General features: G+C 56.3%; 1 protein-coding gene across 2 annotated transcripts in view; it reads right to left on the reverse strand.

Moving 5' to 3' along the window:
* Positions 1 to 4,245: 4,245 nt before the first annotated feature.
* Positions 4,246 to 8,386, reverse strand: part of RDH13 (retinol dehydrogenase 13) — a 16,884-nt gene continuing 12,743 nt past the window's right edge. For both annotated transcript variants that reach the window (XM_027772586.1, XM_006150339.3), the window contains 3 exons: positions 6,830 to 7,042; positions 6,053 to 6,154; positions 4,246 to 5,253 (listed from right to left, as the gene is read on the reverse strand). In XM_027772586.1, coding sequence (XP_027628387.1) covers positions 5,009 to 5,253; positions 6,053 to 6,154; positions 6,830 to 7,042 — 560 coding nt within the window. In that variant the 3' untranslated portion in view covers positions 4,246 to 5,008. The remainder of the gene's footprint in view (positions 5,254 to 6,052; positions 6,155 to 6,829; positions 7,043 to 8,386) is intronic.

Raw genomic sequence — 8,386 nt, forward strand, 5'->3', positions numbered from 1 at the left:
CGGGGTGTCCCCTCCCTGGGGGCCAGCCCCACTGCAGCCGACCTAAAAACAGCAAGTGACACCGCTGACTCAGCAAGTGACACCACTGACTCAGCACTCACTGTGCTCTACCCGGGGCCGTGACACAGGGCCACACTGCTGTTTTCGTTTTTAATGTATTTAGTTCTACATGTAATCACTGTACATGTAACAGTTTACAGCCTGGCTTTTCAAAGCATGTCAAAGTGCCACCAGCGGCATCCTCGACAGCTTTCCATTCTCGTGTCTGTTAAATACTTCTCCTGAGCTCCTCCCCCCACCTCACCACCCACCCCTACAGTCTCTGGTATCTACACTTGCTGTCTCTGCTGATATTCCCCAGTCCTTCCGTTTCTGCCGTAGATTGCAGACGTTCGGTAAACCTGAGCAAGGACATACAATGTCGGTCTTTCATATCTGGCTTGCTTCACTTAGCATTAAATCTGTATTTATCCACTTCATATCAATTGTCAGGATCTAATTTTTTTATGGCTGAGGAGTAGTTTACAGTGTATACGTGCCACATTTTTTTCAATCCATTCCTCTGCTCTTGGCATCTGGGTTGACTCCATGTCACAGCAATTGTGAATAATGCTGCATAAACACAGATGTGCAAGCATCTGTGTGACTCCGTGTCCTCCTGTCCCTTGGGTAAATATCCAAGAGTGGGATTACTGGATCATACGGTAGTCCTGTTTGTAGACGTTTGAGGAGCCTCCCTATTGCTCTCCGTGTGGCCATATTAATTTGCATTCCCACCAACAGTATAAGAGGGTTCTCTTTTCACAACAGTCTTGACAGCATTTGTCATTCTTTTCTTTTTTTAAGAGGGATTTTTCCTATAGGGCACTTAAGCATGCCGGACAACCCAAAATCCCAAAAAGAAAATGGAGAAGAGGTCTGTGGCATGGCCGTCCCCCGAAGGGAGAACTTCCTCATTCTCTCCTCTCTCTCCCCGTCTCTCCCTGGCAAGCGTGCCTGTCTTACAGCAAGCAAGAAAAGCAGAGAGGGCCCTGCAGGTGCGACCCGTCATGAGTTTCAAGCCACTGGCTTGGAGACTCGAACCGCAGTTGCCCACATGGAGTCCAGCAACATCACCATTACGTCAACTGCTGGTCCCGGTCCTTTTTTTTTTTTATCATAACCATCCTGGCTGGCGTTAAGTGGCATTTCATTATGGTTCTGAATTGTATTTCTGTTATGGTAAGGGATGCTGAATGACTTTATATACTTTTTGACCATTCGTATGTCTTCCTTGGAGCGCGGTTTGTTCAGCTCATTTGCCCATTTCTTAACTGACTGTCTGTTTGCAGGTAAGCCGCTTATTTGTTCTCTAGTAATGGAGATGCCTGGCCCACCAGTGACAGAGCAGTGAAGGCGGCTGATTCTCACAAGGCTGACAGCATGACTTAAATCTCAAACCAGGAAACTTAAAAAACACACGAGGTATGAGTGTGTGTGTACGTGTGTGTGTACGTGTGTGTGTGCACCCAAAATCCCAAAAAGAAAATGGAGAAGAAATCTGTGACACGGCCGTCCCCCGAAGGGAGAACTTTCTCATTCTCTCCTCTCTCTCTTTCCCCGTCTCTCCCTGGCAAGCGTGCCTGTCTTACAGCAAGCAAGAAAAGCAGAGAGGGCCCTGCAGGTGCGTAACGGCTATGTCGCTGGACTCCCAGTCGACCAGACCTGGTGACTTAAACTCACGCCAGGCACGTGTGCGTGCGTGCCCAAGGTCCTGAGAGGGGAACGGAAGAGGAGGGATTGCGGCGTGGCCACCCCTCCGGGGGGTGATTTCTCGCTGTCTCTCTCTCTCTCTCTCTGTCTCTGTCTCTCCGGAGAGTGCACATGTCCTATAGCAAAAATCTCTCCAAAAGAAAAAAGAAATGGAGATGCCTTCTATGAATGTAGCTTAGAGCACGGTTTGTGCGTCAGTGCTCTGTGGAATGTTCCACTTTATGTATCCAATAGAGCTACAACAAATCAAAGCCATCTCTGTGAAAACGCCATCGATATTTCTTTCTAAAAATCTTACTTTTAGTGGTTTTTGCTCAGGGTGTGTGTGCTCACTGAAGTGAAAGACAGAGACAATAAGAGAGAAAGTGAGAGATGACCCCCGGGGGGCGACCATGGCTACAGTCCCTTCTTCTCCAGTGTCCTCCTGGGATCCTGGGCATGCATGCACACATGCCCAGCAATTCTGAAGCCACCAGGCGTGGCTCGAACCACAGTTGGCCACGTGGGAGTCCAGCAATGTAACAACTTCGCATCTGCTGGCTCCCTCCTAAATACCTTTTGTCTTGAATTTTTTATATTTCAAATATTTGAAAACACAAAAAACGTAAGAATCTCCCCCATAGAAATGTGTTTTACTCATTTTTATGAGCAAGAAAAAGGGAGGAGGAGGATGAGACAGCCGTGCCCTCGGCGTGGGGGGACTTTCTCCCTCTCCCCGTCTCCGCCTCTCCCTGGGGAGAACACTGCTCTCCATCCGACTCAGCGTGAACAGCTGCTCGAGTTACCTGCAGGGAAGTGGGGCCCACCTGGCCGCCGCGGCCGGTCAGCCTGAGACACACTGGGCACGAGCAGGGCCTAACGCCTGGTGGGTGGGGGGCCTAGGCAGGGGTGCCGGCCGGGCCTGCGGAGGGTGCGTGTCCCTCCCCCCCCACACCTCCACCTAGTGTGCCTGGCTGCCTGGTAGACCCGGCTTCCCTCCTGGGCTTCCCTCCGCCGTTCAGACACGTGAGCCCCACGGGAGTGGCCTCGGACAGACCGAACTCCGGCTCCTCCTCCTGCTTCTCCTCGAAAATAAGCCGCAGGTGGGACCAGCAGTTGGCATAATGGTTATGTCGCTGGATTCCCATGTAGTCGACCACGGTTCGAGTCCCGGAGCCGGTAGGTTAAACTCACACCAGGCACGTGTGCATGCATGCCCAGGATCCCGAGAGGAGAATGGCAGAGAAGGGATTGCTGCATAGCCATCCCCACTGGGGGGTGATTTCTTGCTGTCTCTCTGTCTATCTCTGTCTCTCTAGCCACCGCACGTGCCCTAGAGCAAAAACCTCCAAAAAACAACAAAAAAAGTTTGTTTAAAAAAAAAAGAGAGCCAGCAGGTGGCGTGGCGGTTAAGGTGCTGAACGTCCCCACACGACCAGCTGTGGTTCAAGTCCTGGACCTGGCGGCTTGCTTTCTCACTTTCCTTCTCTCTGTATGTCTGTCTTTCTCTGGTCAAACTAAACTAAATGAGTGAACAAATAAAGTTAAATAAATAATTCTTAAAAAAAGAAAAGAAAAGCAGCAGCAGGAGTGGGCATCCGTGGTCTCTTTGTAATCCGCTTATTTCAGTTGACTTGACTGCAAGCAACACTGACCTTTTTTTTAATTGCTGGAGAGCACATGTGCTCTCCAGACAGACAGAGACAGAGACAAAGGAAGCACATGTGCTCACCAGATAGAGCCAGAGAGCGAGGGGGAAAGTGAGAAAGCAAGCCACTAGGTCTGGGACTCACACTGCGGTTGGCCGTGCAGGGCTTGGCACCTTAAGCACCACACCTGCAGGCCCAGCCCCAGGATTTCTGAAAGTTTACTTCCTTAGTTTTGTTGTTTTGTTTTTTGCAATTTTTGCTCTAGGGTGCGTATGCTCACCAGGAAAACAGAAAGTGATAAATCACCCCTAGGGGGTGGCCACTCACGAGCCCTCCTCCATTTTCCTCTTGGGATTTTGGGCAGGCATGCACAGCGCCCAGTGAATTTCAAGCCATTGGGTCTGGGGCTACATGGGAGTCCAGCGACATAACCATTATGCCATCTGCTGGATCCTTCCTCAGTTCTTCCACGAGCAAGAGAAACAGGAAAGAGAGAGCACGCCAAGAGGCCTGACCCACACACAGCCAGCCACAGCCAGCCAGAGCACTCCAGAGCACTCCAGAGCACTCCGGGTCCCCAGGTGCAGACCAGACCCTCTCACCATCAGCCCCTATTGCAGGGCAGGGAGCAGCGTCCCTGGCCTCTACGAACATCTCCCAAAAACATGTAAAAGCATTCTCAATGTTTCCTTCAACTCCCCGCCCCCACACTCACCACGGAGGCCTGCAGGACCCTCAGGCCCTGGTGGGGAGGGTGGGAAGTGCTCTGGCAGCTAGAGTCCGGCTTCCCGCCCCAGTGGGACTTAGCTGAGCACATACAGGACTGTCGCCTTCCCACTCATCAGCGCAGAGGAAAACAGACCTGTGACCGGACGGCCTTCGGGGTTCCTTTATTATCGGAGTCTGAGTCCACAGGCATGGAGGGGGTGGCAGCCCTGTCCTCACAGCCGGGGCCAGGGGGTTTCACTGCAGGCCCAGCGAGCACACGGCCAAGCCTACAGCTCTCCCCAGCACCCTGGCGCTGCAGGAAGCACCGCCGCCCACCGAGCGGGTTCTGCTCCGACCGCACACTCCACGGTGAGAGCCGCCACACTCAGAGAGGTTGCTCAGAGACGGGCCCGAGGCCTCCACCTGGGCCAGTGTTGGCTCTCATGGACCACAGCGGGATGCAGCTCTGGTGGAGCAAACCTGATGCCCAGCTCCCCTGGGGGCAGCAGAGCACAATCAACCGGCAGCCTGGGTCAGGTGCCCACTTGCGGGGCAGCCGGTAAGGCCAGCAGAGGGCAAGCATAAGGAGCGAGGGACACGGGGCCGACATCACCCCTCGAGGAGGATATGAGTGAGGCAGGCAGTGGGCACTGCCCCTAGAGGATGCCAAGGGCATGGCAAGAACAATCCTTGCTCTGGAGGTTCCCATGAGTCAATACTGCCCCTAGAGGATGACACAGCCATGAGCCAACACTGCCCCCAGAGGATGCCAAGGGCATGGCAGGCAGTGGTCCTGGAGGCTCACATGGGCCACACTGCCCCTAGAGGACGACATGAGCATGGCACCAGCAGTCCTTGGTCTCATAGCTCCACCTTGAAGACTAGGCCACCTTGGGAGGCTTTCAAGCCTGCTCCAAAGGTCACTTGGTGAGAGACTGTCCCCTCACAGATGACCCATGGGGCTTCTCCAAACCCACCAGGCGGGCACTTTCAGCCCAAAGCCTCCGAGCTATCTCCTCATCCTCAGCCTCAGGGGCGGGTGCCCTCTCAGTAAGTCCATCGAAGTACTTTCCGGAAACGCCCTCCAGTTCCTCCGCCACGGCCAGGTACGTGCTGGGCTGGGCTGCCAGCTGGGGGCTCTTGACCAGCAACCAGAAGACGGGTCCTGCAATCAGGCCACGGTGTCAGAGGACAGGAGGGCACTGCCCCGTCGGGGAGCATAGCGCCCACTGAGGCTGTAAGCGGCCTGGGGTCCCAGAGCCCACCCCCAGCTTTCACTGCGGCCCCCTCCACCAGAAGTCCCCCTCCCTGCCCAGGCAAATCTCTCCACAAAGCTGCCGCCTCTAAGAGGCTCTCCTGGCTCCTCCCCGGACGGGGAAGCTCTCCTCCTGGTCAGCCTGAGCCCCACCCTGCTCGGTCTTTCCTTCAGTTAAGTTCGTTTCCTGAGCGCACTCAGCGGCCACCTCAGCCTAACATGCCTGCTACCGAGCACCCACTCCCAGATGCTTCTCGGGGCTGGAAATACCCCGTACAGAGCTGTTTCTTCAGCCTGAACTTTGAGCCGCATGCTGTGCTGGTCCTCTCAGGGAAGGCAGCTAGCCCTCCAACAACCGTGAGGAGCCCTGCTCACTTTGCAGATAAGCTCCGGGTGAAGACACGTCTCCAGGTGCCCCAGATCATGTGGGGTGAAGCTGGAGTTAAACCGAGCACAGCCTGGCTCCGCGAGGCAGCATCATGGCCTCTCCAAGACACGGTTCTCTCATGGGCAGAGAGGCTCTGGCCTGTGTCCCAGGTGGCCCTGAGGCTGCAAGCCACAGCAACACGGAAAGTGGACTCATTACCCTACAGGAGACATGGGCGGGACGGCAAGCAGCAGACCAGGGCCCATCTCCAAGGGGCGTCCTGGCCCAGGCCGAGAGGGACGGTAGAGCGGTCCGCAGAGACCCAGGCCGGGAGGGACTCACCAAGCGTGAGGCTGGAGAAGGTGGAGCTGTGCATGCCGGTGTGTCTGCCCAGCTCAGTCCTCGCCACGCCAGGGTGCAGGGCGTTGGCAGTCACGCCCGTGCCTAGAGAGGGAAGAGAAAGGGCTGGGATGGTGCACTGGCTCCTGGAGGCCTCCGCAGCACCCCGGAGCTCCCCGCCTCCCACACTGCGCTGTCCTACACCGAGTCACCTCCTTCGCCTGCCTCCTGAAGCAGCCTGCAGTGGGGCCCACTGAACTCACCCCTGCGCTTGCCCACCCCAGGCTCAGTGGGTCAGGTGGGATCAGAGACGCTGCAAACAAGCCACACTCCCGGGGAGCTGGCAGTGCGGCCCACAGACCTACAGGACGTGAGGGCTAAGGGTGGGTTCCCAACCCCCAACGGTGGACGCAGTGCGGGTGGGCAGGCCATCCTGCGCACACCAGGGCTGACCACTGCCCAGCCACACCCGCAAGGAGCAGGAGCAGCTGGCGCAGCCCAGGTACCAGACGCCGGCAGAAGTGCCCTGGGGGTCAAAACCGCCCCAGAGAGCCACGGGCCCAGAGCCCCAGCTGCTTCGCTTTCCGCCACCGGCAGGGACGGACACCTGGCTGGCGGGCTGGCGGGCAGGGGCAGCAGGATTGCCGACTGGAGCTTGGCACCAGCGGCACCGTGCAGTGCGCGCGCGCTCCCCATGCTGCTCTGGCACCGACGCCACCCCACGACGGGCCGGAGCCCCAGGCAAGCCGCGCAGGCACAAGAGGAGGGGGGGTGGCGCACCCTGCAGCCGCCGGCTCAGCTCCCTGGTGAAGAGCACGACAGCCAGCTTGCTTTGGCAGTAGGCTGCTTTGGTGTCGAACTTCCTCTTCTGCCAGTTCAGGTCGTCAAAGTCGATGTGCCCAGCCACATGGGCCAGGGACGAGAGGTTGATGATCCGCGAAGGGGCGGAGGCTTTCAGCTTGTCCAGCAGCAAGTTCGTCAGGAGAAAGTGGCCTGGACCGAGCACGACAGGATTCTTTCAGAGTGGCTTCTCCATTTTATTTCCAACTCCCCCATAACACGGGAGGCCGTTTCCCCACGTCCCCACCACGCACGTCGATATTCATGACAGCCTTCCTGGTGGAAGCACACCAGCACCTAACCACGGCCGTGCGGTTTGGTTCCGTTTAGGTTTCTGCCATCGAGCGCATGCACTCTGCAGAGACAGAGCGAGAGAGAGCGAGAAATCACCCCCGGAGGGACGGCCACACCGCAGTCTCTCCTCCTCTCAGGATTGTGGGCACACGCGTACACACGCCCAGCATGACTTTCACGAGATATGGGACTCAAGTCGTGGTCTGCCTTGTGGAAGTCCAGCACCTTAACCACCAAGCCCCCTGCTGGCCCGTTTTCTGCTTTTCGGTTGTTTTTCATTGTGAGGGCATGCACTCCGCAGACAGACAGGAAGCACGCTCAAGGGGAACAGTTACACCACGACCCTTTTCCTCCACCCCATCAGGGTCTGGGGCATGCACACGCAACACATTTTCAAGCCACCAACGCCAGGATTCGAACTGTGGCCAGCACTGTGGGTTCTGACTCCCAATGCCAGATGAGTCAGGCTGGCTGGAGCTGATGGTCTAAAGACCCCACTAGACAGGCTGTCTCTGGGGACCAGCAGATGGTGTAATGGCTATGTCGCTGGACTCCCATGTAGTCAACCACGGTTCAAGTCCCAGACCCGGTGGCTTAAACTCACGCTGGGCGTGTGTGCGTGCATGCCCAAGATCCCGAGAGGAGAATGGAGAAGGGATTGTGGCGTGGCCATCCTCCCTGGGGGGTGATTTCTCGCTTTCTGTCTCTCTGTCTCTCTCTGTCTGTCTGGCGAGCGCACGCGCCCTATAGCAAAAATCTCTCCAAAAAAAGAAAAAATAAAGAGAGGCTGTCTCTCTCTCTCAGAAGAAATAAGTACAGGAGCCTCCAAACGCCCTTGGAAGGTACGCACTATGGAAAACTGCAGGACTTAAACTTTCCGCACCGAAATTAATTAGGGCTTTAATTCTTTTTCCATGAATTTTTTGAGGTCTCCTTGTAAACTTGAAGAAGTAAGATAAAAACAGAACCCCACTGTCACACAGGGTGACCCGGATAGACTCGCAGACGGGATGAAAGACAGACTGACAAAGACTCAGGAGACGGGTGGAAACGCCAAGGGACAACGTCAAGGAGCGATGGCAGTCAGGACAGGGTGACCGAGCGTCCGAGCCCTGAGCAGGGCATCCAGCAGACGGCCGCTGGGCCTTGGAGGCGGGGCTGGCACTGGCCCTGACCGAGCCACCCACACCCCGGTGAAGCCGC

The sequence above is a fragment of the Tupaia chinensis genome, unplaced genomic scaffold (genome assembly GCF_000334495.1).
Source record: "Tupaia chinensis unplaced genomic scaffold, TupChi_1.0 Scaffold000286_1, whole genome shotgun sequence".
NCBI classification, from domain to species: domain Eukaryota; kingdom Metazoa; phylum Chordata; class Mammalia; order Scandentia; family Tupaiidae; genus Tupaia; species Tupaia belangeri.